At 57.7% G+C, this 27,663-nt stretch overlaps 1 protein-coding gene across 1 annotated transcript; it reads left to right on the top strand.

Annotated features, from left to right (window-relative positions):
• The first annotated feature begins 885 nt into the window (after positions 1 to 885).
• On the top strand, positions 886 to 21,764 carry LOC138720868 (deformed epidermal autoregulatory factor 1 homolog). Its single transcript, XM_069857270.1, has 7 exons — positions 886 to 1,251; positions 3,960 to 4,057; positions 4,884 to 5,013; positions 14,332 to 14,429; positions 15,256 to 15,385; positions 20,406 to 20,552; positions 21,311 to 21,764. Exons 1-7 carry the CDS (start codon positions 984 to 986, stop codon positions 21,559 to 21,561), a joined length of 1,122 nt encoding a protein of 373 aa, XP_069713371.1. The 5' UTR covers positions 886 to 983; the 3' UTR covers positions 21,562 to 21,764.
• The last annotated feature ends 5,899 nt before the right edge of the window (positions 21,765 to 27,663 follow it).

The raw sequence follows: 27,663 nt of genomic DNA, 5'->3' as shown, positions 1-27,663 counted from the left end.
CCGCCGGGGCGGCGCGGGCCCCGCTCGGCGGGAACCATCGCTCGCCTTCGGCCGAGGCCCGAGGAGACTCTTCGGGCACCATCGGAAGCGCTCGGTTCCGCCCGGGCGGCCGCGCTCGGAACCGCTCGGAACTGTTCGGAACCTCTCGGGGAAAGACGCTCGGAACCGCTCGGGAGGGCTCGGAGCCTCTCGGGCAGCCACGTTCGGAACCGCTCGTGCGGCCGCGTTCGGAACCGCTCGGGAGGGCTCGGAACTGTTCGGAACCCCTCGGGGAAAGGCGGTCGGGAGGGTTCGGAGCCGCTCGGTCAACCACGTTCGGAACCGCTCGGGAGGGCTCGGAACCGCCCGGGCGGCCCCGTTCGGAACGGCTCGGAACTGTTCGGAGCCGCTCGGGCAACCGCGTTCGTCATCGCTCGGGGGCGCTCGGCCGCGCTCGGGCAGCCCCGTTCGGGACCGCTCGGGGGCGCTCGGAACCGTTCGGGACCGCTCGGGGAAAGGCGCTCGGAACCGTTCGGAACCGCTCGGCTGAGAAGCGTTCAGAGCCGCTCGGGTGGGCTCGGAAGCACTCGGCGAGCTCCTAGCTGCTCAGTCAAACGCTCTGGAGGGCTTGGAGCCCGTTGGTTAAACACGTTCAGCATCCCTCGGTGAAACGTGTTCAACATCGCTTGGTGAAACACGTTTGGCATCGCTCAGAACTGCTTGGGCGAGCTCAAAACCATTCAGAGCCCTCGTGTGGGCTCAGAACTGCTCAGTCAAAGCCCTTTGGAACCGCTCTGAGGGCTTGGAACCCGTTGGTTAAACACATTCAGCATCCCTTGGGGAAAAGCGTTGGGGACCGCTCAGAGAAAGACGTTCGGTACCGTTTCGGTGGGCTTGGCACTTCTGAGTAGCGCTCGGAAGCCCTCGAGCATCCTCGGCACGGCTCGTCCAGGCACCGAAGAGCGCTCGTGTGGCTCCAGAGCCCCGGTCCCCCCTCGCCTCGCATGGAGGACACCGACTCTGCAGCGAAGCAGCTGGGCTTGGCGGAGGCGGCGGCCGTGACGGCGGCGGCGGCCGTGGAAAGACCCGAAAAGCAGCAGAAGCAGCAGCAGCAGCAGCCGCCACGGCCGCGAGCGGTGGTGTCCAAGGCGGAGGAGGAGGAGGCGGCGGTGGCGCGAGTGGCGGTGATGGCGGCCGGCGCCGAGCACATCCAGATGGGCCCCGAGCCCCTGCGCGGTGCGGACGAGGCCGAGGCCGCCGCCGCCTTCGCAGGTCAGGGCGGGCGGAGCGCGTGCTGCTGCCTCCAAGGCCGCAGCAGGGACCCGCGGCCCCCGGAGGCTCCACAGATCCCGTGGCCTCCACGGCCTCCACAGGCCCCAAAGGCCCCACGGCCTCCACAGGCCCCACAGCCCCTGCAGCCTCTCTGGCTTCCACAGCACTCTTAGCCCCAACAGGATTCTGAGATCCCACGACCTCCAGAGTCCCCGTGGTCTCTACAGATCTCCGTGTGTCCCATTGATCCCTGTGACCTCCACAAACCTCCCAGCCTCCAGATGCCCCACGGCTTCCACAGCCGCCCCACGGCCTCCATGGGTCCCACAGCCCCCAAAGGCCCCACGGCCTCCATGGGTCCCACAGCCCCCAAAGGCCCCACGGCCTCCACGGGTCCCACAGCCCCCAAAGGCCCCACGGCCTCCATGGGTCCAACAGCCCCCAAAGGCCCCACGGCCCCCAGAGGCCCCACAGCCCGCAAAGGGCCCACGGCCTCCACGGGTCACAGAATCACAGAATCACAGAATCACAGAATAACCAGGTTGGAAGAGACCCACCGGATCATCGAGTCCAACCGTTCCTACCAAACACTAAACCATATCCCTCAGCACCTCGTCCACCCGTGCCTTAAACACCTCCAGGGAAGGTGAATCAACCACCTCCCTGGGCAGCCTGTTCCAGTGCCCAATGACCCTTTCTGTAAAGAATTTTTTCCTAACGTCTAGCCTAAACCTCCCCTGGCGGAGCTTGAAGCCATTCCCTCTTGTCCTGTCCCCTGTCACTTGGGAGAAGAGGCCAGCACCCTCCTCTCTACAACGTCCTTTCAAGTAGTTGTAGAGAGCAATGAGGTCACCCCTCAGCCTCCTCTTCTCCAGGCTAAACAACCCCAGCTCTCTCAGCCGCTCCTCATAAGGCCTGTTCTCCAGCCCTTTCACCAGCTTTGTTGCTCTTCTCTGGACTCTCTCCAGAGCCTCAACATCCTTCTTGTGGTGAGGGGCCCAGAACTGAACACAGTATTCGAGGAGCGGTCTCACCAGTGCCGAGTACAGAGGGAGGATAACCTCCCTGGACCTGCTGGTCACGCCGTTTCTGATACAAGCCAAGATGCCATTGGCCTTCTTGGCCACCTGGGCACACTGCTGGCTCATATTCAGTCGGCTGTCAACCAACACACCCAGGTCCCTCTCCTCCAGGCAGCTTTCTAGACAGACTTCTCCCAGTCTGTAGCACTGCATAGGGTTGTTGTGCCCCAAGTGCAGGACCCGGCATTTGGCCTTGTTAAACCTCATGCCGTTGGACTCTGCCCAGCGGTCCAGCCTGTTCAGATCCCTTTGCAGAGCCTCCCGACCCTCCAGCAGATCGACACTTCCACCCAGCTTAGTGTCGTCCGCAAACTTGCTCAGGGTGCACTCGATGCCTTCATCCAGATCATTGATGAAGACATTGAACAGGGCTGGACCCAGCACTGAGCCCTGGGGAACCCCACTTGTCACTGGCCTCCAGCTGGATTTCACACCATTTACCACCGCTCTCTGGGCCCGGCCATCCAACCAGTTTTCCACCCAGGAGAGTGTGTGCCTGTCCAGCCCAGAGGCTGACAGTTTCTCAAGCAGAACGCTGTGAGAAACTGTGTCAAAGGCTTTGCTGAAGTCCAGAGGGTCCCACAGCCCCCAAAGGCCCCACGGCCTCCACGGGTCCCACAGCCTCCAAAGTTCCCACGGTCGCAGCTTCCCTGGCCTCCACAGCACTCTTAGCCCCGTCGGGCTTCAGAGGTCCCACAACCTCCACAGTCCCCATGGTCTCCACAGCTCCCTGTGTGTCCCGTGGATCCCCATGACCTCCAGAAACCCCACAGGCCCCACGGCCTCCACGGGTCCCACGGCCCCCATGGCCTCCAGAGGTCCCACGGCATCCTTGACCTCCGCAGCCTCCAAATGCCCCGTGACCCCGCAGACCCTCTCCCTGCAGCCTCAGGGGACGCAGCGAGGGCTGGGCAGGTCCAGGCTGAGGCTTCGCTCCCTCCCAGCCTCTGAGAAAGCACCAGTCTCCTCTTCCACCCCATGTACCGTAAAGGAAAAGGAGCAAGAGTTGCTTTTGTGTGTCTGAAGTGGCTTTTGCCCTGTGCCCCGTTAACACAGCACCCCAAAACATGCAGGACTTTGAAGGCAAGAACATTTTAGATGCCCTTGTACCCAGCCTGGTGTCTCTGCGTGAGCCCCAGTGTTTGTTTTTCACTCTTAGCCCCGTGTGGGACTGCGAATCTCTGATGTCCCCTAGGCAGCCAAATATCCCGTACATGCTAGAAGCGTTTGGCTCCAAGCTGGGACACCTTGTCACTGGCCCAAGTGTAATTTGGAAATTAATCCATAGCGGAGGGAGAGGCAGTTGTTCTCTTGAGATTTGCCCATCACGCCTCTTCTAATAAGAACATCACAGTTTGGGTTTTATTTGATGCAATATCCATTTTGCCCATGGTTCATCCCGTGCCAGTAACTCCTGTGATCACCTCAGGCAGGTTAAAGCATGTTCAGAGCATGGTGATGGTCACGATGATTGCGTTAATGACGAGTTAAAAGTGTCATTGAAAGTGGAGTCAGTTCTGGATAGGAAGGGAGCAGGAAATGCAGGTGTATTTTTTGGTTTTTAGCTGTTTAACAGGCTGGCTGGGTACAGCAGAATATTAACTGCTCGGGTGGTTTCCATTCCAGAAGTCACCACAGTGACGGTCGCCAACGTCGGGGCCTCCGCGGACAATGTCTTCACAACATCTGTGGCGAATGCAGCTTCGATTTCAGGCCACGTGCTGGTGAGCGTCCTTTAATTTCATCTGGGGGCTTTGTGAAGTCCCACCTGCTTTCTCAGTGTAAAAGAAGAGCTCGCTTTGTGTTCGAGCAGGAGTGAGCTCAAAGCTGTGTTTTCCTTGCAGTCGCCAGGCTTGAAGCCACAAAACCATTGGCTGGGGGATGTACAGGGGTTTTTGTCACCTCTTTTTCAACACAAGAAGGACCTGGATCTGCTGGAGGGAGGCCACAGAGATGGTCCAAGGGCTGGAGCACCTCCCGTCCGAGGCCAGGCTGAGAGAGTTGGGGTTGTGGAGCCTGGAGAAGAGAAGGCTGTGGGGGGAACTGAGAGCAGCTTCCAGGACTGAAAGGGGCTCCAGGGAAGCTGGGGAGGGGCTCTGGCTCAGGGAGGGCAGGGATAGGTTGAAGGGTAATGGTTTTCAGCTGCAAGAGGGGAGATTTTGATGAGCTCTTGGGCAGAAATGTTTTGCTGTGAGGGTGGGGAGGCCCTGGCCCAGGCTGCCCAGAGCAGGGGTGGCTGCCCCATCCCTGGAGGGGTTCAAGGCCAGGTTGGATGGGGCTTGGAGCCCCTGGCCCAGTGGGAGGTGTCCGTGCCCATGGCAGGGGTGGGACTGGATGGATTCTGAGGTCTATTCAACCCAATCCATTCTATGGTTTTACCTTTCCACCCACGTGCTCATTCTGGGGTGGAACTGAGGGCCTGCAACGTGGAGCCTTTGAACTGAGTTGGCTGAGTCCTCAAAACCAAACCTACTAGCTGCCATGCTCCTTTGGGGGAGTACCAAAATCCACTGCTATTATGACTCTTTAAACTCTTTATTTCTGCTCTAGTCCGGGAGAACAGCCCTCCAGATTGGGGACAGCTTGAATACTGAGAAAGCCACTCTCCTCGTGGTTCACACAGACGGCAGCATTGTGGAAACAGCGGGGCTGAAGGGCCCGCCAGCACCTCTCACTCCAGGTAGGAGGCTGTCTGTTTCTGAACTGTTATTTTACTGCTTTTGCTCCATTTTAGCTGTGTTTCTAGGATTGAAAACCATTCCATGCATGATATTATGCAATTGCCTTGTAAAAATCGTTTATCTCCCTCTTCAGTCACAACTTGTGTTTCTCAGGAGCAGAATGCTTACTTTTTGGGTTTTCTTTCCTGTCAGAAACATTTTTTTTTTTTTTTATTCCTTGCAAATGAGTTTCTTGAAAAGCTCTTCTGCTGCTGCTGGGCAGCTACCTGCCTTTCTATACCCATGCCACCCACAAAGGCAGGTGGATCCTTTTGTATCACTAATGATCTGCAAGAGAGGCAAGTGAGCTGAGACCTTAGAGCAGCTTCCAGGACTGAAAAGGGCTTCAGGGAAGCTGGGGAGGGGCTTTTTGCAAGGACTTGGAGTGACAGGATGAGGGGGAATGGCTTTAAATTAGAAGGGGAAAGATTTAGATGGGAATTGAGGAAGAAATTCTTCACTGTGAGGGTGGGGAGGCCCTGAGCCAGGCTGCCCAGAGCAGGGGTGGCTGCCCCATCCCTGGAGGGGTTCCAGGCCAGGTTGGATGGGGCTTGGAGCCCCTGATCCAGTGGGAGTTGTCCCTGCCCGTGGCAGGGGTGGAACTGGATGGGCTTTGAGGTCCCTTCCAACCCAAACCATTCCATGATTCCATGAAATAACATGAGTCTCGCAGTTCTGCACATGGGTTTGTTTTCAAAGGCTCTTTGAATATAGATTTATCTCCATTAAGGCTGCTTGCTGCTAGTTAAGATCCTTAAGAGTAGCCAGTGTCTTTATTGCAAAGGTTCTGTTCAGGGCTGCTTGGCTCCTTCATGCCCAGCAGATGGCCCAGCAAAGCTGCAGCGCTCCGAACAAGTGATGGATCTGTCTCTTGGGAGGGAAAATACAGCCAGCAGCTCCTAGCACACTAGGTGACCCCCTCAGCATCTAATGTGCTGTTGGAGTGTCGTGTCTGTCCCGATCCCTCTGCAGAGCCCGGGCCCCTGGATCCAGCCTGCCCGGATCCCTCTGCAGAGGCTGGGCCCCTGGATCCAGCCTGCCCGGATCCCTCTGCAGAGCCTGGGCCCTGGATCCAGCCTGCCCGGATCCCTCTGCAGAGGCTGGGCCCCTGGATCCAGCCTGCCCGGATCCCTCTGCAGAGGCTGGGCCCCTGGATCCAGCCTGCCCGGATCCCTCTGCAGAGGCTGGGCCCCTGGATCCAGCCTGCCCGGATCCCTCTGCAGAGCCTGGGCCCCTGGATCCAGCCTGCCCGGATCCCTCTGCAGAGCCTGGGCCCCTGGATCCAGCCTGCCCGGATCCCTCTGCAGAGCCTGGGCCCCTGGATCCAGCCTGCCCGGATCCCTCTGCAGAGCCTGGGCCCCTGGATCCAGCCTGCCCGGATCCCTCTGCAGAGCCTGGGCCCCTGGATCCAGCCTGCCCGGATCCCTCTGCAGAGCCTGGGCCCCTGGATCCAGCCTGCCCGGATCCCTCTGCAGAGCCTCCGTACCCTCCAGCAGATCCACACTCCTGCCCGGTTTAGTGTCATCTGCAGACTTGCTCAGGGAGCTCTCAATCCCCTCATCCCGATGCTGGATAAAGACATAGGACAGGAGTGGCCCCAGCACGGAGCCCTGGGGACAGCGCTTGTGCCCAGTGCCACTGGGTTGAACCTCAGCACTCCTTGTCCTGGCCACCCAGCCCAGTTTTGCTCTCAGCAGGGAGGGCGTCCGTCCAGGCCATTGGCAGCCGGTTTCTCAAGCAGAAGAGTGAGAAATGGTGTCCAAGGCTTTCCCAGCGCCCAGGTTCACCCCGCCTGCAGCCTTTCCCTCGCCTGCTGAGCGAGGAATTTCATTTCATGCACACGAGGGGCAGCAGACGAGGTGTAACTTTCCCCCCATCAGCTGGAACCCTTTGTGAGTGCTTCATCTTCCTGCTCACCGTTCCAGGGAGGGTTTAGGAGAATGAGGACACTTGGGTCTTGCCTAGACTTTATTGTGCCCCAACCCGTGGACTCGAGGAGGTGGGAAGGGACTTGTGGAGTTCCCCTTGTCGAGCGCTGCGGCTGCAGCCCAGGAGGCTGAGCTCTCCAGGAGGAACCAGGGTGGGGTTGGAACTCGGTGGGCTTTGAGGTGCAAAGCGTGCCGTGATTGGCCGAGCCTGGGCATGGTCCCCCAAAGCTCTGTGATGTCACAGAGACCCCCGGGACTCCCCTCCTCTTGGGGCTGCAGCAGCCCCGCGGGGCCACTGTGCTGTCCCCCTGCGTGGAGGGCAGACGTGTGACGGTGAGGGGAAGGACACCCCGTCCTGCGAGCTCTTTGCCACGCGCACAGAGAGGTTCTGCTGGACGAGGAGCCCGCCCTGCCGTCCCCCGACCCTTCTTGTGCTGCCCTCGTGGAGCAGGAACCGCTCTCCTGCCTTCCCGATTGCTGCCAGCCCGTGTCGGAGCAGTCAGCGTCCTGCCCGCGGAGCAGGAGCTCCCAGAGATATTCCTGCTGGGACTCGTCTGCTCCAGGACATCGTTGGCATTGGTGGCACCACAAGCCCAGCGTGGAGGCCGAGCGAGCGCCTCTTCAGCGCTTCCCTCCATCCCCTGGGCTGCTTCCCGCAGGCTGCGTCCCCAGGGCCGGCCGTCAGCTGGGCATCGTCTTCCTTTGCCGCGGGAGATGGCGTCGGAGCAGGGCACCTCTTCCGCGGCGGCCAGCACCAGCCGGGGGACGCCGGCCGCGGTGCCGGACGCCTCCCAGGTCCCAAAGTGCGTGATCTGCCTGGACACCATCGACGATGTAGCCTGCCTGATCCCGTGCCAGCACCTTTTCTGTTTTCCCTGCATCTGGGTCTGGGGCAGCCACAGAGCCGAGTGTCCCCTCTGCCGGCAGGCTTTCCACCGCATCCTGCACAGGGTGGGACCCCACCTCTACCACGTCTATAGAGTCGTGTACCACCAGTACAGGCTGAGGCCTCGAACCCTCTTTGCTTCAAGGAGCTCGTCGTGGCGTCGCACGAGCTATTCCGCAAAAGGCCTGGATGCTGGTCTCAGAGCGGCCCTCGAGAGGGTCCGAAGAGAATACCCAAGGCAGCACCACGATGGCCACAGCTCGGCTTGGGATGCTGCTCGTGACGCCGGCCGAGCTCCCAGGCCTGAACGGGATGAACCACAGTCTTCAGAGCGGAGCCGGCACGTCAACTGGTCAGAGTCCATGGGACAGAGGGAGGCAATGAGGGAACAACACGCCTCAAGGGCTCATTCCCAGAGCAGATCCCGCAGGGAACGACATGCAACAAGGAGTCGTTCCCCACAGAGATCCCGAAGGGAACGACGGGAATCAAGGAGTCGTTCCCCACAGAGATCCCGCAGGGAACGACGGGAATCAAGGAGTCGTTCCCCACAGAGATCCCGCAGGGAACGACAAGAAACAAGGAGTCGTTCCCCACAGAGATCCCGCAGGGAACGACAAGAAACAAGGAGTCGTTCCCCACAGAGATCCCGCAGGGAACGACAAGAAACAAGGAGTTGTTCCCCACAGAGATCCCGCAGGGAACGACAAGAAACAAGGAGTCGTTCCCCGCACAGATCCCGCAGGGAACGGCTAGTGTGAAGGAGAAGTTCCCGGCATTGATCCCGCAGGGAAGGGCGAGCATCAAGGATCCATTCCCAGCACAGATCCCACAGCAGCCAGAGAGCACAGCGAGGGCAGCTGAGGAGGAGGGCTTGGGATGAGCAATGAGCTCCAAGTCCTGAACTGGATATCCCATTTTCTCTGGGAGAAGAGCATCAGCAGTGAGGAGGCCGCGACTCCTGCAGGGAACAGCCTGCAGAGAAGAGCCAGTCTCCGCGGAGGGTCAGCAGCCGTGCCGGGCGCAGGCACCAGGAGCCAAACCCTTACAGGATGCTGATATTGGTCTAGACTGAAGCTTCTCTTCTTGACTTGGAATTGGAGCATTATAGGCAATAAACTAAATGTTTAAATACAATTGCAGTGCTACAGACTAGGAGAAGTCTGTCTAGAAAGCTGCCTGGAGGAGAGGGACCTGGGCGTGTTGGTTGACAGCCGACTGAACATGAGCCAGCAGTGTGCCCAGGGGGCCAAGAAGGCCAATGGCATCTTGGCTTGTATCAGAAACAGTGTGACCAGCAGGTCCAGGGAGGTTATCCTCCCTCTGTACTCGGCACTGGTGAGACCGCTCCTCGAATGCTGTGTTCAGTTCTGGGCCCCTCCCCATAAGAAGGATGTTGAGGCTCTGGAGAGAGTCCAGAGAAGGGCAACAAAGCTGGGGAAGGGGCTGGAGAACAGGCCTTATGAGGAGCGGCTGAGAGAGCTGGGGGTGTTTAACCTGGAGAAGAGGAGGCTGAGGGGTGACCTCATTGCTCTCTACAACTACCTGAAAGGACGTTGTAGAGAGGAGGGTGCTGGCCTCTTCTCCCAAGTGACAGGGGACAGGACAAGAGGGAATGGCCTCAAGCTCCGCCAGGGGAGGTTTAGGCTAGACGTTAGGAAAAAATTCTTTACAGAAAGGGTCATTGGGCACTGGAACAGGCTGCCCAGGGAGGTGGTTGAGTCCCCTTCCCTGGAGGTGTTTAAGGCATGGGTGGACGAGGTGCTGAGGGATATGGTTTAGTGTTTGATAGGAACGGTTGGACTCGATGATCCGGTGGGTCTCTTCCAACCTGGTTATTCTGTGATTCTGTGATTCTGTAATTCTGGGTGTTACTCCGTCTACCTTCGGGGTGTGACAGCAGCCGTGCCGGGCGCAGGCACCAGCGGCCAAACCAACCAAGACGGGACCCCAAGGTGGCACCACGGGCTCAGCACGCCTGGGGCTACAACTCCTTGAGAAGCCAGAAGTAAGAGCAGAGCTGGAGTCAGGCTGCTGCTCGTTAGGAGCTCCGAGGCCTGAATGGGACATCGCGCCTGAGTCGTACAATCACAGAGTGGTTTGGTTGGAAAAGACCTTGGAGATCATCCAGTCCAACCATAACCGTCTGCTGCTGAACCACATTCCTGAGCACCTCGTCTGCCTGTCTTTTAATTCCTTCTGGGGATGGGGACTCCACCACCGGCCTGGGCAGCCTCTGCCAGGGCCCGAGAACCCTTTCCGTCAAGAAATGTTTCCTGGTATCCAATAAACTCCTGCCCCTATTGGATCATATCTTGGACCCAGCTCCTGGATCCAGCCTGTCAGGATCCCTCTGCAGAGCCTGGTCCCCTGGATCCAGCCTGCCCGGATCCCTCTGCAGAGCCTGGGCCCCTGGATCCAGCCTGCCCAGATCCCTCTGCAGAGCCTGGGCCCCTGGATCCAGCCTGTCCCGATCCCTCTGCAGAGCCTGGGCCCCTGGATCCAGCCTGCCCGTATCCCTCTGCAGAGCCTGGGCCCCTGGATCCAGCCTGCCCCGATCCCTCTGCAGAGCCTGGGCCCCTGGATCCAGCTTGTCCCGATCCCTCTGCAGAGCCTTGGCCCCTGGATCCAGCCTGCCCGGATCCCTCTGCAGAGCCTGGGCCCCTGGATCCAGCCTGCCCGGATCCCTCTGCAGAGCCTGGGCCCCTGGATCCAGCCTGCCCGGATCCCTCTGCAGAGCCTGGGCCCCTGGATCCAGCCTGCCCGGATCCCTCTGCAGAGCCTGGGCCCCTGGATCCAGCCTGCCCGGATCCCTCTGCAGAGCCTGGGCCCCTGGATCCAGCCTGCCCAGATCCCTCTGCAGAGCCTGGGCCCCTGGATCCAGCCTGCCCGGATCCCTCTGCAGAGCCTGGGCCCCTGGATCCAGCCTGCCCAGATCCCTCTGCAGAGCCTGGGCCCCTGGATCCAGCCTGTCCTGATCCAGGAAGAAGAATTCGATTAATGCCTGGCTCCGAGCCTGGAGCGAGGAGAGGGGCTTTGGCTTCTTTGGTCATGGGATGGCTCACGCATCCCCAGGCTTTCTTGATAAGGACGGGACACGTGTGTCTCCTAGGGTAAGTAAAGCCCTTGCGAGAAACCTAGCTAAGCTCATAAATGGAGCTTTAACCTAGATATGAAGGGGAAGGGGGTTGAGCCCAGGCTAGACAGGAACAAGCCTGGACGTGGGGCACTGGTGATTGGGAGAGGGTGTGCTGGTGAGGACCACCAGTACCTCACCACCCAGAAAGTGGGGGAGAACACACCTCGGGGTGCTAAGGGAGATACGGGCACTCTGGAGCGAGCTGCTCCAGTGACCAGGCAGTTGGGAACGAACTCTGTTCCCTCTAGGAGGGCTGAAGGCTCGGCAGCTCAGCTGAAGGGCATTTACACCAATGCACACAGCATGGGGAATAAGAAGGAAGAGCTGGAAGCTGTCGTAGGGCAAGGGGCCTATGATGTCGTTGCCATCACGGAAACGTGGTGGGACGACTCATATAACTGGAGGGCGGCTATGGTGGGGTACAAGCTCTTCAGGCAGGACAGGAAGGGTAGGAGAGGAGGCGGGGTAGCCCTCTTTGTAAGGGAGGACTTGGACTCCGTTGAGATGGAGTGTGGCGATCAGGAGGTTGAGTGCCTGTGGGTTAAAATCAGAGGAGCCCACCAGAAGGTAGATTTTGTGATGGGAGTCTGTTACAGAGCACCCAGCCAAGGAGAAGCAGCGGATGAGCTCTTCTATAAACAGCTGGGGTCAATCTCTAGATCAATGCCTCTTGTTCTTGTGGGAGACTTCCATCTGCCTGATATCTGCTGGGTGTACAACAGAGCAGAAAGGAAGCAGTCTAGGAGGTTCCTGGAGTGCGTGGGAGACAACTTCCTTGCACAGTTGTTGAATGAACCAACAAGGGAGGGTGCCCTCCTGGACCTGCTGTTTGAGAACAGAGAAGACCTTGTGGGGATGTGGCAGTAGGTGGACGCCTAGGACTAAGTGACCATGAGATGATGGGGTTTTCTGTTCTAGGAGAAGTGAAGAGGGTTGTTAGTAGGGCGGTAGCATTAGATTTCCAGAGGGCAGACTTTGATCTCTTCAGCAGGCTGGTTGGCGAAGTCTCATGGGAGACAGTACTCAAGGGCAAGGGAGCCCAGGAGGGCTGGGAGCTCTTCAAGAAGGAAATCCTAGCAGCTCAGGAGAAAGCCATCCCCGTGTTCCGGAAAAAAAGCCGGCAGGGGAGAAAGCCAGCTTGGTTGAACAGAGAGATCTTGAGGGATATCAAGAGGAAGAGAAATGTTTATGGGCTCTGGAAGAGGGGGCAGGCCTCTTGGGAGGACTACAGGAGGCAAGTGAGATTGTGTAGGGGAAAAATCAGAAGGGCTAAGGCTCAGCTAGAAATCAGATTGGCCAAGTCTGTGAAAGATAACAAAAAATCTTTGTACAAATATATAAATAATAAAAGGAGGACTAGGGAGGCCATACAGTCCCTATTGGACACAGAAGGAACAACAGTGACAGGGGATGAGGAAAAGGCTGAGGTACTTAATGCCTTCTTTGCCTCGGTCTTTAGTTGTAAGGAGGGTCGTTCCATCTGTGCACAAACCCAGGAGCTAGAGGAGCAAAATGAGGCTCCCGTGATCCAAGAGGAGGTGGTCAGAGCCTTGCTAGCCCGACTAGACACCCACAAGTCTATGGGGCCGGACGGGATTCACCCAAGGGTACTGAAGGAGCTGGCGGATGTGCTGGCCAAACCCCTTTCCATCATCTTCCAACAGTCCTGGAAGACTGGGGAGGTTCCACTGGACTGGAGGCTGATGTTGTGCCCGTCTACAAGAAGGGTCGCAGGGAGGATCCAGGGAACTCCAGGCCTGTCAGTCTGACCTCAGTGCCAGGGAAAGTCATGGAGCAGGTGATCTTGAGTGCTATCATGAAGCACATGCAAGAGAACCGGGTGATCAGGCCCAGTCAACATGGGTTCACAAAAGGCAGGTCTTGCCAAACTAACCTGATCGCCTTCTATGACAGAGTGACTGGGCTGCTGGATGAGGGGAAGGCTGTGGATGGATCTTCCTGGACTTCAGTAAAGCCTTTGACACAGTTTCTCCCAGCATTCTGCTTGAGAAACTGTCACCTCTGGGCTGGCCAGGCGCACACTCTCCTGGGTGGAAAACTAGTTGGCTGGAGGGCCCAGAGAGTGGTGGGAGATGGTGCGAGATCCAGCTGGAGGCCAGTGACAAGTGGTGTCCCCAGGGCTCAGAGCTGGGTCCAGCCCTGTTCAATGTCTTTATCAATGACCTGGATGAAGGCATTGAGTGCACCCTGAGCAAGTTTGCGGACGACACTAAGCTGGGTGGAAGCTGGATCTGCTGGAGGGTCGGGAGGCTCCAAAGGGGTCTGAACAGGCTGGACCGCTGGACTGAGACCAACGGCAGGAGGTTTAACGAGGCCAAATGGCGGGTCCTGCACTTGGGGCACAACAACCCTGAGCAGCTCCAGCCTAGGAGAAGGCTGGCTGGAAACTGCCTGGAGGAGAAGGACCTGGGGGGGTTGGTTGACAACCGACTGAATATGAGCCAGCAGGGGCCCAGGTGGCCAAGAAGGCCAAGGGCATCTGGGCTTGGATCAGAAACAGTGTGACTAGCAGGGCCAGGGAGGTTCTTCTCCCTCTGGCCTCGGCCCTGGGGAGAGCGCTCCTCGAATCCTGGGGTCAGTTCTGGGCCCCTCCCCACAAGAAGCATGTTGAGGCTCTGGAGCGAGTGCAGAGAAGAGAACGGAGCTGGGGAAGGGGCTGGAGAAGAAGAGGAGCAGCTGAGAGAGCTGGGGGGGTTCAGCCTGGAGAAGAGGAGGCTGAGGGGAGACCTCCTTGCTCTCTGCAACTCCCTGAGAGGAGGTTGTGGAGAGGAGGGAGCTGGGCTCTTCTCCCAAGGGACAGGGGACAGGACGAGAGGGAATGGCCTCAATCTCTGCCAGGGGAGGTTTAGGCTGGACATTAGGAAAAAATTTTTCACAGAAAGGGTGATTGGGCAGTGTGCGAGGCTGCCCAGGGAGGGGGTTGAGTCCCCTTCCCTGGAGGGGTTTAAGGGCCGGGTGGACGAGGTGCTAAGGGGCATGGTTTAGTGATTGATGGGAATGGTTGGACTCGATGATCCAGTGGGTCTCTTCCAACCTGGTTATTCTATGATTCTATGAAAACACATCCAGGAAAATCACTGATTCTCAATCAAATCCAAGTGTTGCTTCCAAGCTGCCTGATGGCACCATCACATGGAGCTCCACGGAGCTTCACAGAGCTGGCGCGGCAGCGCTGAGAAACGCTGCCTGGACTCTACCTGCCCCTTCCAGCAGAAAGGAGAAAGCAAACTTTTTGGTTTTTAGCTGTTTAACAGGCTGGCTGGGTACAGCAGAATATTAACTGCTCGGGTGGTTTCCGTTCCAGAAGTCACCACAGTGACGGTCGCCAACGTCGGGGCCTCCGCGGACAATGTCTTCACAACATCTGTGGCGAATGCAGCTTCGATTTCAGGCCACGTGCTGGTGAGCGTCCTTTAATTTCATCTGGGGGCTTTGTGAAGTCCCACCTGCTTTCTCAGTGTAAAAGAAGAGCTCGCTTTGTGTTCGAGCAGGAGTGAGCTCAAAGCTGTGTTTTCCTTGCAGTCGCCAGGCTTGAAGCCACAAAACCATTGGCTGGGGGATGTACAGGGGTTTTTGTCACCTCTTTTTCAACACAAGAAGGACCTGGATCTGCTGGAGGGAGGCCACAGAGATGATCCAAGGGCTGGAGCACCTCCCATCCGAGGCCAGGCTGAGAGAGTTGGGGTTGTGGAGCCTGGAGAAGAGAAGGCTGTGGGGGGAACTGAGAGCAGCTTCCAGGACTGAAAGGGTCTCCAGGGAAGCTGGGGAGGGGCTCTGGCTCAGGGAGGGCAGGGATAGGTTGAAGGGTAATGGTTTTCAGCTGCAAGAGGGGAGATTTTGATGAGCTCTTGGGCAGAAATGTTTTGCTGTGAGGGTGGGGAGGCCCTGGCCCAGGTTGCCCAGAGCAGGGGTGGCTGCCCCATCCCTGGAGGGGTTCAAGGCCAGGCTGGATGGGGCTTGGAGCCCCTGATCCAGTGGGAGGTGTCCGTGCCCGTGGCAGGGGTGGGACTGGATGGATTCTGAGGTCTATTCAACCCAATCCATTCTATGGTTTTACCTTTCCACCCACGTGCTCATTCTGGGGTGGAACTGAGGGCCTGCAACGTGGAGCCTTTCAACTGAGTTGGCTGAGTCCTCAAAACCAAACCTAATAGCTGCCATGCTCCTTTGGGGGAGTACCAAAATCCACTGCTATTTTGACTCTTTAAACTCTTTATTTCTGCTCTAGTCCGGGAGAACAGCCCTCCAGATTGGGGACAGCTTGAATACTGAGAAAGCCACTCTCCTCGTGGTTCACACAGACGGCAGCATTGTGGAAACGGCGGGGCTGAAGGGCCCGCCAGCACCTCTCACTCCAGGTAGGAGGCTGTCTGTTTCTGAACTGTTATTTTACTGCTTTTGCTCCATTTTAGCTGTGTTTCTAGGATTGAAAACCATTCCATGCATGATATTATGCAATTGCCTTGTAAAAATCGTTTATCTCCCTCTTCAGTCACAACTTGTGTTTCTCAGGAGCAGAATGCTTACTTTTTGGGTTTTCTTTCCTGTCAGAAACATTTTTTTTTTTTTTTATTCCTTGCAAATGAGTTTCTTGAAAAACTCTTCTGCTGCTGCTGGGCAGCTACCTGCCTTTCTATACCCATGCCACCCACAAAGGCGGGTGGATCCTTTTGTATCACTAATGAGCTGCAAGAGAGGCAAGTGAGCTGAGACCTTAGAGCAGCTTCCAGGACTGAAAAGGGCTTCAGGGAAGCTGGGGAGGGGCTTTTTGCAAGGGCTTGGAGTGACAGGATGAGGGGGAATGGCTTTAAATTAGAAGGGGAAAGATTTAGATGGGAATTGAGGAAGAAATTCTTCACTGTGAGGGTGGGGAGGCCCTGAGCCAGGCTGCTCAGAGCAGGGGTGGCTGCCCCATCCCTGGAGGGGTTCCAGGCCAGGTTGGATGGGGCTTGGAGCCCCTGATCCAGTGGGAGGTGTCCCTGCCCGTGGCAGGGGTGGAACTGGATGGGCTTTGAGGTCCCTTCCAACCCAAACCATTCCATGATTCTATGAAATAACATGAGTCTCGCAGTTCTGCACATGGGTTTGTTTTCAAAGGCTCTTTGAATATAGATTTATCTCCATTAAGGCTGCTTGCTGCTAGTTAAGATCCTTAAGAGTAGCCAGTGTCTTTATTGCAAGGGTTCTGTTCAGGGCTGCTTGGCTCCTTCATGCCCACCAGCTGGCCCAGCAAAGCTGCAGCGCTCCGAACAAGTGATGGATCCGTCTCTTGGGAGGGAAAATACAGCCAGGAGCTCCTAGCACACTAGGTGACCCCCTCAGCATCTAATGTGCTGTTGGAGTGTCGTGTCTGTCCCGATCCCTCTGCAGAGCCTGGGCCCCTGGATCCAGCCTGCCCAGATCCCTCTGCAGAGCCTGGGCCCCTGGATCCAGCCTGCCCGGATCCCTCTGCAGAGCCTGGGCCCCTGGATCCAGCCTGTCCCGATGCAGGAAGAAGAATTCGATTAATGCCTGGCTCTGAGCTTGGAGCGAGGAGAGGGGCTTTGGCTTCTTTGGTCATGGGATGGCTCACGCATCCCCAGGCTTTCTTGATAAGGACGGGACACGTGTGTCTCCTAGGGTAACTAAAGCCCTTGCGAGAAACCTAGCTAAGTGTCATCTGCAGACTTGCTCAGGGAGCTCTCAATCCCCTCATCCCGATGCTGGATAAAGACATAGGACAGGAGTGGCCCCAGCACGGAGCCCTGGGGACAGCGCTTGTGCCCAGTGCCACTGGGTTGAAGCCCAGCACTCCTTGTCCTGGCCACCCGGCCCAGTTTTGCTCTCAGCAGGGAGGGCGTCCGTCCAGGCCATTGGCAGCCGGTTTCTCAAGCAGAAGAGTGAGAAATGGTGTCCAAGGCTTTCCCAGCGCCCAGGTTCACCCCGCCTGCAGCCTTTCCCTCGCCTGCTGAGCGAGGAATTTCATTTCATGCACACGAGAGGCAGCAGACGAGGTGTAACTTTCCCCCCATCAGCTGGAACCCTTTGTGAGTGCTTCATCTTCCTGCTCACCGTTCCAGGGAGGGTTCAGGAGAATGAGGACACTTGGGTCTTGCCTAGACTTTATTGTGCCCCAAAGCGTGGACTCGAGGAGGTGGGAAGGGGCTTGTGGAGTTCCCCTTGTCGAGCGCTGCGGCTGCAGCCCAGGAGGCTGAGCTCTCCAGGAGGAACCAGGGTGGGGTTGGAACTCGGTGGGCTTTGAGGTGCAAAGCGTGCCGTGATTGGCCGAGCCTGGGCATGGTCCCCCAAAGCTCTGTGATGTCACAGAGACCCCCGGGACTCCCCTCCTCTTGGGGCTGCAGCAGCCCCGCGGGGCCACTGTGCTGTCCCCCTGCGTGGAGGGCAGACGTGTGACGGTGAGGGGAAGGACACCCCGTCCTGCAAGCTCTTTGCCACGCGCACAGAGAGGTTCTGCTGGACGAGGAGCCCGCCCTGCCGTCCCCCGACCCTTCTTGTGCTGCCCTCGTGGAGCAGGAACCGCTCTCCTGCCTTCCCGATTGCTGCCAGCCCGTGTCGGAGCAGTCAGCGTCCTGCCCGCGGAGCAGGAGCTCCCAGAGATATTCCTGCTGTGACTCGTCTGCTCCAGGACATCGTTGGCATTCGTGGCACCACAAGCCCAGCGTGGAGGCCGAGCGAGCGCCTCTTCAGCGCTTCCCTCCATCCCCTGGGCTGCTTCCCGCAGGCTGCGTCCCCAGGGCCGGCCGTCAGCTGGGCATCGTCTTCCTTTGCCGCGGGAGATGGCGTCGGAGCAGGGCACCTCTTCCGCGGCGGCCAGCACCAGCCGGGGGACGCCGGCCGCGGTGCCGGACGCCTCCCAGGTCCCAAAGTGCGTGATCTGCCTGGACACCATCGACGATGTAGCCTGCCTGATCCCGTGCCAGCACCTTTTCTGTTTTCCCTGCATCTGGGTCTGGGGCAGCCACAGAGCCGAGTGTCCCCTGTGCCGGCAGGCTTTCCACCGCGTCCTGCACAGGGTGGGACCCCACCACTATCACTTCTATAGAGTCGTGCACCACCCGTACAGGCTGAGGCCTCGAACCCTCTTTGCTTCAAGGAGCTCGTGGTTGCCTCGCACGAGGTATTCCGCAAAAGGCCTGGATGCTGGTCTCAGAGCGGCCCTCGAGAGGGTCCGAAGAGAATACCCAAGGCAGCACCACGATGGCCACAGCTCGGCTAGGGATGCTGCTCGTGACGCCGGCCGAGCTCCCAGGCCTGAACGGGACGAAGCAGAGTCTTCAGAGCGGAGCCGGCACGTCAACTGGTCAGAGTCCATGGGACAGAGGGAGGCAATGAGGGAACAACACGCCTCAAGGGCTCATTCCCAGACCAGATCCCGCAGGGAACGACATGCAACAAGGAGTCGTTCCCCACAGAGATCCCGCAGGGAACGACGGGAATCAAGGAGTCGTTCCCCACAGAGATCCCGCAGGGAACGACAAGAAACAAGGAGTCGTTCCCCACAGAGATCCCGCAGGGAACGACAAGAAACAAGGAGTCGTTCCCCGCACAGATCCCGCAGGGAACGGCCAGTGTGAAGGAGAAGTTCCCGGCATTGATCCCGCAGGGAAGGGCGAGCATCAAGGATCCATTCCCAGCACAGATCCCACAGCAGCCAGAGAGCACAGCGAGGGCAGCTGAGGAGGAGGGCTTGGGATGAGGAATGAGCTCCAAGTCCTGAAGTGGATATCCCATTTTCTCTGGGAGAAGAGCATCAGCAGTGAGGAGGCCGCGACTCCTGCAGGGAACAGCCTGCAGAGAAGAGCCAGTCTCTGCGGAGGGTCAGCAGCCGTGCCGGGCACAGGCACCAGGAGCCAAACCCTTACAGGATGCTGATATTGGTCTAGGCTGAAGCTTCTCTTCTTGACTTGGAATTGGAGCATTATAGGCAATAAACTAAATGTTTAAATACAATTCTGGGTGTTACTCCGTCTACCTTCGGGGTGTGACAGCAGCCGTGCCGGGCGCAGGCACCAGCGGCCAAACCAACCAAGACGGGACCCCAAGGTGGCACCGTGGGCTCCGCACGCCTGGGGCTACAACTCCTTGAGAAGCCAGAAGTAAGAGCAGAGCTGGAGTCAGGCTGCTGCTCGTTAGGAGCTCCGAGGCCTGAATGGGACATTGCGCCTGAGTCGTACAATCACAGAGTGGTTTGGTTGGAAAAGACCTTGGAGATCATCCAGTCCAACCATAACCGTCTGCTGCTGAACCACATTCCTGAGCACCTCGTCTGCCTGTCTTTTAATTCCTTCTGGGGATGGGGACTCCACCACCGGCCTGGGCAGCCTCTGCCAGGGCCCGAGAACCCTTTCCGTCAAGAAATGTTTCCTGGTATCCAGTATGCTCCTGCCCCTATTGGATCATATCGTGGACCGAGCTCCTGGATCCAGCCTGCCCGGATCCCTCTGCAGAGCCTGGGCCCCTGGATCCAGCCTGCCCGGATCCCTCTGCAGAGCCTGGGCCCCTGGATCCAGCCTGCCCGGATCCCTCTGCAGAGCCTGGGCCCCTGGATCCAGCCTGTCCCGATCCCTCTGCGGAGCCTGGGCCCCTGGATCCAGCCTGCCCGGATCCCTCTGCAGAGCCTGGGCCCCTGGATCCAGCCTGCCCGGATCCCTCTGCAGAGCCTGGGCCCCTGGATCCAGCCTGCCCGGATCCCTCTGCAGAGCCTGGGCCCCTGGATCCAGCCTGCCCGGATCCCTCTGCAGAGCCTGGGCCCCTGGATCCAGCCTGTCCCGATCCCTCTGCAGAGCCTGGGCCCCTGGATCCAGCCTGCCCGGATCCCTCTGCAGAGCCTGGACCCCTGGATCCAGCCTGCCCGGATCCCTCTGCAGAGCCTGGACCCCTGGATCCAGCCTGCCCAGATCCCTCTGCAGAGCCTGGGCCCCTGGATCCAGCCTGCCCGGATCCCTCTGCAGAGCCTGGGCCCCTGGATCCAGCCTGCCCGGATCCCTCTGCAGAGCCTGGGCCCCTGGATCCAGCCTGCCCGGATCCCTCTGCAGAGCCTCCCTGCCCTCCAGCAGATCCACACTCCTGCCCAGCTTAGTGTCTCCTGCAAACTGACTAAGGGAGCTCTGAGTCCTTTATCCACATCATTGATAGACATTGAACAGCACTGGCCCCAACACTGAGCCCTGGGGAACAGTGCTTGTGATCCGTGCTAAGATGCGGTTTGCTTTATTTTCAGTCACTTTCAGAGCATTTGAGCTGTAGTTTTTGCTGTAGAAAGGTACTGGTCGCTACCCTTAACCGCTTGGTGCTGTTGCCCTAGCCAGGCTGAGCGTGTGAAGGCACAGCCAGTGTGCTTTTCAGTTGCTGTCACCTTTCTCTTCTCTTTTTCCCAAGGACCGCCGTCTCCTCCTGCCCCCTTAGCGCCTGTTCAAGAGAAAACTGGAACAAAGTACAACTGGGATCCATCTGTGTATGAGAATGAGCTCCCGGTGCGGTGCCGGAATATCAGCGGCGTTCTCTACAAGAACAGGCTCGGCTCAGGTAACGGCAACCTTGGGTGAGGAAGCACGATGGCTCCTTCTTCCCTTGATGTGCTCTTCTTTTCCTCAGGCTGATTGTGAGCAGGGGAAAAAAGGTTTCCTAGTCAGCCTGGTCCCTTCGGATATTATTCTCTTGCATTTTGCTCTTTGTTGAGAGGCTTTTTAGCTTCTTACATCGGTGAGTCTCCTTGGCAAGAGGTCAATTACTCGAAGATTTTTTTTGTCTCAGAAGTAGACCCGTGTTTCTGCAAAGCCCTAAAGAATTGGAACGGCAAAGACAGAGCTTGTCTCCTAATGGGACTCCTTGGGTCCCTTGGCCACTCCCTCCCCTTTATCTCCGTGGGAAAGCTGAAGAAGCAGCAGCAGAAACTGTTAGCAAAGCCTGACAGCACAGCTCGGAGAGAGAGATTTCTTGGTGACCACAAGGCTTAGAAATTTAAGTGTAAACTAAGGAAAGGCTTGAATTCATGGTGCTTATCCCCGAAAGACTTATCCTTCTTGTAGATGAGTAATTTCTTCTAGGCTCTTGGTGCACTCGTGAGGCCCAGAGTTGGAGCTTTCTAACCACGCGGTCGTTGTCCCAAGTTCATCAGTGGCACAGCTCTCCCAGAGCGCTGAGAAGCAGCAGATGGGAATATTTGGTGTTTGCTATGGATTAGCTGCTGCTTTGTCCAGCAGTTTCAGCATTTACTTCTTTATCCAAGGGGTAACGTGGTTCTTAACCTTCGCTACCAATTCCTTTCCTCTGTTTTCTTTCAGGAGGCCGCGGTAGGTGCATTAAGCAAGGGGACAGCTGGTACAGCCCCACTGAATTCGAAGCTATGGCAGGACGAGCCAGCAGCAAAGACTGGAAGAGGAGCATCCGCTATGCTGGGAGGCCCCTGCAGTGCCTTATTCACGTAAGGTTAAGTTTGCTTCCTCCTTTCTGCTGGAAGGGGCAGGTAGCGTCCAGGCAGCGTTTCTCAGCGCTGCCGCGCCAGCTCTGTGAAGCTCCGTGGAGCTCCATGTGATGGTGCCCTCAGGCAGCTTGGAAGCAACACTTGGATTTGATTGAGAATCAGTGATTTTCCTGGATGTGTTTTCAAACAAGGTGATACAAATGTGGCTTGTGCTTGAAAAGGGGGTGTAGTTTATGCAGGACGCAGTGCAGCCTTGGGCTGTGTCACAGAAATCAAGAAGTAAGCTCTCGCCCACGATGCTGGAACTCAATAAACTGACTTGCTTCATTCTGCTTGCTTGATAAATATAGTCTTCCCTTGCACTGTGCATCAAGTGTTGCTTTGGGCCCTTTGTTTCCTGCAGCGTCCAGGAGTCTCGCAGAGAATTTGGAGCTGCAAGAGGGGAGATTGAGATGAGACCTTAGGCAGAAATGTTTTGCCACGGAGATGATCCGAGGGCTGGAGAACCTCCTGTACGAGGAGTGAGTTGGGGTTGTTGAGCCTGGAGACGAGAAGGTTGTGGGGAGACCTTAGAGCAGCTTCCAGGACTGAAAAGGGTCTCCAGGAAAGCTGGGGAGGGGCTCTGGATCAGGGAGGGCAGGGAGAGGTTGAAGGGTAATGGTTTTCAGCTGCAAGAGGGGAGATGGAGATGAGATCTGGGGGAGAAATGTTTTGCTGTGAGGGTGGGGAGGCCCTGACCCAGGCTGCCCAGAGCAGGGGTGGCTGCCCCATCCCTGGAGGGGTTCCAGGCCAGGCTGGATGGGGCTTGGAGCCCCTGATCCAGTGGGAGGTGTCCCTGCCCGTGGCAGGGTTGGAACTGGATGGGCTTTGAGGTCCCTTCCAACCCAAACCATGATTCCATGATGATCCCGGGGCGCTGGGGTTAGCAGCCTGCTGCTATAACTGAAATTATTTATTAATAACGACTATGCAATTGCAGCGTCCCTTTCACTGTTACGTGGTGAGGTTGAACCTGTGTGAAATGTCCCGTGTTGCTCAGGAGGAGGCAGCACGGTCTAATAAACCAAACTGTTCCTTGAAGAGATGCAGGAGCGTGGGCAGTGCCCTCCTGTGGAAAATGGTTTCACAAAGAAGGATTTGCTATGAGGAGCTCACTGGGTGTTACCTGGAGCGGATCGCTCCGATTCTGCCACCTGGGGCTGTTCAACCTGGAGAAGAGGAGGCTGAGGGGAGACCTCCTCGCTCTCTGCGGCTCCTGGACAGGAGGTTGTGGTGAGGTGGGTCCTGGGCTCTTCTTTCAAGTGACAAGTGATGGGATAAAAGGAAACGGCCTCAAAGTTGCACCAGGGCAGGTTCAGATTGGACATTAGGAAAAATTCCTTTATGGAAAGAGTGGTGAAGCCCTGGCAGAGGCTGCCCAGGGCAGTGGTGGAGTCTCCGTCCCTGGAGGGCTTCAAATACCACGTAGATGTGGGACTCGAGGACGTGGTTTAGTAGTCACAGTGGGGTTGGGTTGATGGCTGGAGTGGATGAGCTCAGAGGGCTTTTCCAACCTCAGCGATTCTATGAAACGGAGACGCCTCCTAATTGCTGTGGGAGAAGGGAAACACCAGGGTCTGTATGAACGTGTAAATACAAACACATCTTCAACCACTGATCACTGCAGAAGAAGACGTGCCGTGAAACCTTAAATTCCCATCCTAACTAAATTCAGCATTGACCACAACGCCTCTTGGTGTAGCGAGGGGATGAGTCTGTCAGGAGCCCGTTGTTCCTGTCCAGAGTGGAGAGGAGACGAAGCAGGTCCAGGAGGTATTTCAGATCACAGGCAATATGAACCTCTAGTCAAACTGCTTGCTCGTTTCCTCTGCGTTCCCAAACTGGACAGGTTAACGAGGCGTCTAAACTTACTGGAGATTCACTTGGGTCCAACCACGTGAAACTATGAAGCGCTGAGGGCAGGAACCTTTGGGTTTGTCCTGTGCAGGGGCCGTGATTGGACTCAGTGATCCTTGTGGGTCCCTTCCAACTCAGGACATGACTCTGTGAACCTCAAGACGTGCAGGGCTGGAGGCGGCGAGGTGAGCGTGATGGTAACGAGGTGTCTCCTAGATGGGCGAAATGGCTCTTCACAAGCACTTTTGCTCATGAAAGAGCTCGTAGCTCTTCAGTTCCTCCTGTGTCGGAAAGAGTCTAAGAACATTAACGAGTTACCACTTCAGCAGGGCCGAGCTGTTGTTGTGCAAGGGAATTTAATCTGTGTTTTTGCAGAAAAAAAAAGAAAGAAGAAAGTAAAACATCTTGGTTAGCGTTTGGAAAATGTTTGGTGTGGTTCCTGTGGGTGATCCGAACGCATTAAGGTTTTCCATTTGCTTTTGAAGGGAACCGGTTTGGAAGGTTGGTGTTCAGTGTTCTACACAAACGCTTTCTCACAATTTAAAAGCAAATGGTGGATCCTGGTTCCACCATGTTCCACCATGAAAGTGTCTGGTCACAACAGGGATTTCCCCCAAATGGCTTTAGATTCATGGATTGCAAAAGCTATTTTTGAGACCTGAGCTCCGTGATCTGAGCAAACAGTGAATGGAGAACAGATTCCTCCAGGCTTGGCCTCTCCGGTGACATCAGCTGTTTCATAGAATCGTGGAATGGGTTGGGTTGGAAGGGACCTCAAAGCCCATCCAGTTCCAACCCTAGGGACACCTCCTGCTGGATCAGGGGCTCCAAGCCCCATCCAGCCTGGCCTTGAACCCCTCCAGGGATGGGGCAGCCACCCCTGCTCTGGGCAGCCTGGGCCTCCCCACCCTCACAGCAAAACATTTCTCCCCCAGATCTCATCTCCATCTCCCCTCTTGCAGCTGAAAACCATTACCCTTCAACCTCTCCCTGCCCTCCCTGATCCAGAGCCCCTCCCCAGCTTTCCTGGAGCCCTTTTCAGTCCTGGAAGCTGCTCTAAGGTCTCCCCACAGCCTTCTCTTCTCCAGGCTCAACAACCCCAACTCCCTCCTCGCACAGGAGGTTCTCCAGCCCTCGGATCATCTCTGTGGCCTCCTCTGCACTCGCTCCAGCAGCTCCGTGTCCTCCCTGTGCTGAGGATCCAGAACTGGATGTGGAGCTGCTCTATTTTTGTAGGATCTCCACACATTTTACCAGATATCTCCCATTTTTTACCTTCCCCTCTTTCCCGTTTCCCCAGGTCGCTGTGCACCTTCCTGCAGCGCCGCATTTCTCCTCTGCAGGCTGCAATCCCCTCCCTCACCCCACTGGTCCCACTGCTTGGGGTGCAGCCTGGGGTGCTCTTGGTTCCTGGATGCATCCCAGGAATCTCTCGCTTTTGGGATGCGTTCTGGGATGCTCCTTCTACCCCGGTGTAGCCCAGGATGCTCTTGCTTTCAGGATGCAGCCCAGGATAACGGTGGTTCGGGATACACCCCGAGATGCTCTTGGTGTGCGATGCAACCCAGGATAAGGTTGCTTCCTGGATGCATTCTGGGATGCTCTTGGTTTGTGGGTGCATCCCGGGATAAGGTTGGGTTTGGGATGCAACCCAGGATGCTCTCAGTTTGGGATGCAGCCCGGGATAAAGTTGGTTTGTTGCTGCACCCCGAGATGAGGTTGCTTTGCTGATGCACCCAGGGATGCTCTCGGTTTGGGATGCAGCCCGGGATGCTCTCAGCTTTGTGGATGAACCCTGAGATAAGGTTGGTTTATGGATAGATCCCAGGATGCTCTGGGTTTGGGATGCAGCCCAGGATAAGGTTGGTTTGGGATACACCCTGGGATGTTCTGCTTTTGGATGTGCCCCAGGATGCTCTCTTTTTTTGGCTACTGCCTGGGATGCTCTTGGTTTAGTGGATGAACCCTGGGATATGGTTGGTTTATGGACGGATCCCAGGATGCTCTTGATTTGGGATACAGCCCAGGATGCTCTGGTTTCGGATACACCTCAGGGTGCTCTGTTTTTTTTAGATACACCCTAGGATGCTTCAGTTTTGTGGACAAACCCTGGGATCAGGTTGGTTTATGGACAGATCCTAGGATGCTCTCGGTTTGGGATGCATCCTGGGATAGGGTTGGTTTGGGATACACCCCGGAATGCTCTGGTTTTTTGGATACACCTAGGGGTGCTGTTGCTTTAGTGGATGAACCCTGGGATAAGGTTAGTTTATGGACAGATCCTGGGATGCTCTGGGGTTGGGATACACCCCAGGATGCTCTGTTTTTTTGGATACACCTAGGGATGCTCTGGATTTGGGATACAGCCCAGGATGCTGTTTTTATGGATACAGCCCGGATGCTGTTGCTTTAGTGGACGAACCCTGGGATCAGGTCGGTTTATGGACAGATCCCGGGATGCTCTGGGTTTGGGATGCAGCCCAGGATAAGGTTGGTTTGGGATACACCCTGGGATGTTCTGCTTTTGGATGTACCCCAGGATGCTCTGGTTTTTGGCTACTGCCTGGGATGCTCTTAGTTTAGTGGATGAACCCTGGGATACGGTTGGTTTATGGACGGATCCCAGGATGCTCTTGATTTGGGATACAGCCCAGGATGCTCTGGTTTTGGATACACCTCAGGGTGCTGTTTTTTTTGGATACACCCCGGGATGCTTCAGTTTTGTAGACAAACCCTGAGATCACGTTGGTTTATGGACAGATCCTAGGATGCTCTCGGTTTGGGATGCATCCTGGGATAAGGTTGGTTTGGGATACACCCCGGGATGCTCTGGTTTTTTGGATACACCTCAGGGTGCTCTGGATTTGGGACACAGCCCAGGATGCTGGTTTTTTGGATACAGCCCGGATGCTGTTGCTTTAGTGGACGAACCCTGGGATCAGGTCGGTTCATGGACAGATCCCGGGATGCTCTGGCTTTGGATACACCCCGGGATACTCTGTTTTTTCGGATACAGCCCGGGGTGCTCTCTCTCCTCCCCGCCCCAGGCCAGCAGCTCCGCGCTCACCTCTCCTCTCCCCGGCCATGGCGGCCCCGCCCGCGCCTGGTCCTCCTGCATCCCAGCATCCCCCGCGCCGCCGCCCGCCGAGCAGCGCGCCCCCCTCCTCGTCCTTCCCCCTCCCCCCTCCCCTTTCCGTCCGCCTTCGGGTGCGATCGTAGCGCTCGGCCCGGTTCGGGCGCCGCCCGTTCGGGTGTCTCCGTGCGGGGGTTCGGGTGAGATCGGAGAGGCCTCGGCCCCGCTCGGCTCCCCTTCGGGCGCGATCGGAAACCGCTCGAGCGGACTCGGGACTCTTCGGGCCGGCCCCGCTCGGGGAGACTCGGCCCCGCTCGGGCGGGCTCGGCTCCCGGCCCGCTCTGCCAGGTATCGCCTCGGGGGGCCGGGAGCGGCCGAGCCGCCGGGGCGGCGCGGTCCCCGCTCGGCGGGAACCATCGCTCGCCTTCGGCCGAGGCCCGAGGAGACTCTTCGGGCACCATCGGAAGCGCTCGGTTCCGCCCGGGCGGCCGCGCTCGGAACGGCTCGGAACTGTTCGGAACCTCTCGGGGAAAGACGCTCGGAACCGCTCGGGAGGGCTCGGAGCCTCTCGGGCAGCCACGTTCGGAACCGCTCGTGCGGCCGCGTTCGGAACCGCTCGGGAGGGCTCGGAACTGTTCGGAACCCCTCGGGGAAAGGCGCTCGGGAGGGTTCGGAGCCGCTCGGTCAACCACGTTCGGAACCGCTCGGGAGGGCTCGGAACCGCCCGGGCGGCCCCGTTCGGTACGGCTCGGAACTGTTCGGAGCCGCTCGGGCAACCGCGTTCGTCATCGCTCGGGGGCGCTCGGCCGCGCTCGGGCAGCCCCGTTCGGGACCGCTCGGGGGCGCTCGGGACCGCTCGGGGGCGCTCGGAACCGTTCGGGACCGCTCGGGGGCGCTCGGCACCGTTCGGAACCGCTCGGGGTGGCTGAGAAGCGTTCAGAGCCGCTCGGGTGGGCTCGGAAGCACTCGGCGAGCTCCTAGCTGCTCAGTCAAACGCTCTGGAGGGCTTGGAGCCCGTTGGTTAAACACGTTCAGCATCCCTCGGTGAAACGTGTTCAACATCGCTTGGTGAAACACGTTTGGCATCGCTCAGAACTGCTTGGGCGAGCTCAAAACCATTGAGAGCCCTCGTGTGGGCTCAGAACTGCTCAGTCAAAGCCCTTTGGAACCGCTCTGAGGGCTTGGAACCCGTTGGTTAAACACATTCAGCATCCCTTGGGGAAAAGCGTTGGGGACCGCTCAGA

Source organism: Phaenicophaeus curvirostris, chromosome 5, assembly GCF_032191515.1.
Source record: "Phaenicophaeus curvirostris isolate KB17595 chromosome 5, BPBGC_Pcur_1.0, whole genome shotgun sequence".
Taxonomy (NCBI): domain Eukaryota; kingdom Metazoa; phylum Chordata; class Aves; order Cuculiformes; family Cuculidae; genus Phaenicophaeus; species Phaenicophaeus curvirostris.
This window is presented reverse-complemented; position numbering and strand designations above follow the sequence as displayed.